The 1,336-nt window shown below is 25.9% G+C and overlaps 1 protein-coding gene across 1 annotated transcript; it reads left to right on the forward strand.

Moving 5' to 3' along the window:
- Positions 1–388: 388 nt before the first annotated feature.
- Positions 389–1,232, forward strand: LOC105461283 (CCR4-NOT transcription complex subunit 10-like; the record flags this gene model as incomplete). The annotated part of the gene is made up of 2 exons (XM_011707774.1): positions 389–515; positions 1,058–1,232. Coding segments are annotated over exons 1-2 (198 nt in total), but the record flags the coding sequence as incomplete, so codon positions are not given.
- Positions 1,233–1,336: the final 104 nt, after the last annotated feature.

The following is a 1,336-nucleotide window of genomic DNA, read 5'->3' on the forward strand; positions in this document are numbered from 1 at the left end:
CACACACACACACACACACAATCCAAATTAGCAGTAACTTTATTTTGATTTTTAGATAAATTGATACATTTTATCCACATCTCAAGTTTATATACATATATATATATATTGATTTTTTATCTTCAAGTTTGATATTATACAATTAAATTGCAAATTTAATTTCACTTAATTCCTAATAGAATATAAATATCTCTGCTTGTGTGTCCATTAGAATGTACATCGTATTATGCTTATATGGCTATATAATTCTAAAACTTATATCTGTAAATAATTTTACATACATGCACACATGTTCTATTCCATTTAAGAGACGTTGGAGATATTAAATACGATATCTATCATCAAATTTATTTTGGAGCTATGTAAAAGATATTTCATTTCAATTAAGCGCTATTTTATTATTTTCAGAATACATCGACGATTTTCTTGAAGGCTAATCTGGAATACTTACGAGGAAATTATGAAAAGGCAATACAATTTTTGAATTCGAAAATGAAAGAAAATTTAGATTTCAAGTATGTTCAATGCATTAATTAAGTTAAATATAAATGCATGAGACAAAGCAAAAAATTTGTAAATACTCGTATATGTGGGATATACAAATTAAAACGATATAATTCTATCTATCTTGGACGCATTTATTTTTTAAATATTATGAATATAATATGACATAACAGTGCTATATCAAAGAAAATGTTACAGTGATAGAGATGTGAAATGAGATTTATGTAAATGAAAAATGCAATCATATTTTTAATTGCTCTGTATACACCCGTGAAAAAAATTAGAATCTATAATACAATTTTTTCTTTCTCTTTCTATCTTTGTTGAGAAAGTGTTATTATCTATTTCAATTCCTATAATCACTTTACAATAATTTGGTTTTAATTGCTTTGTATGCGGCATTTCTTGGGTTTTGTAATAGAATATTTTGAGGCCTTTATATAGAAATAACTTTATTTTGTATTGTTTAAAATTAACAAAAATGTCTCAAGTAGATAAAGTTTTATCTCTCGATTCTCGAAAATATCGTGTTAATATATGATTTTTTTTACAGATTATGTGGAGAATCTTCAGATGTTTTGTTTTATAACAATATGGCATGTCTGCATCTTGCGATGGGTAAACCGACTTTGGCTTGTTCTTATCTCCAGACAGCTTTGCGCGCAAATAAATGTGCGTTGGAAAGCATGCAAATTAAAGACTCTGGTAAATTCTTACAATTATTAAGTGTAAATCGAACATTATGTCTCGTGTTGTGAATCCATTAGTTTATCTCTATTTTTATTTTATTTCCAATATGTTCTAGTATATGTATATATATATATATATATAT

The sequence above is a fragment of the Wasmannia auropunctata genome, unplaced genomic scaffold (assembly GCF_000956235.1).
Source record: "Wasmannia auropunctata unplaced genomic scaffold, wasmannia.A_1.0 LD295690.1, whole genome shotgun sequence".
Taxonomy (NCBI): Eukaryota; Metazoa; Arthropoda; class Insecta; order Hymenoptera; family Formicidae; genus Wasmannia; species Wasmannia auropunctata.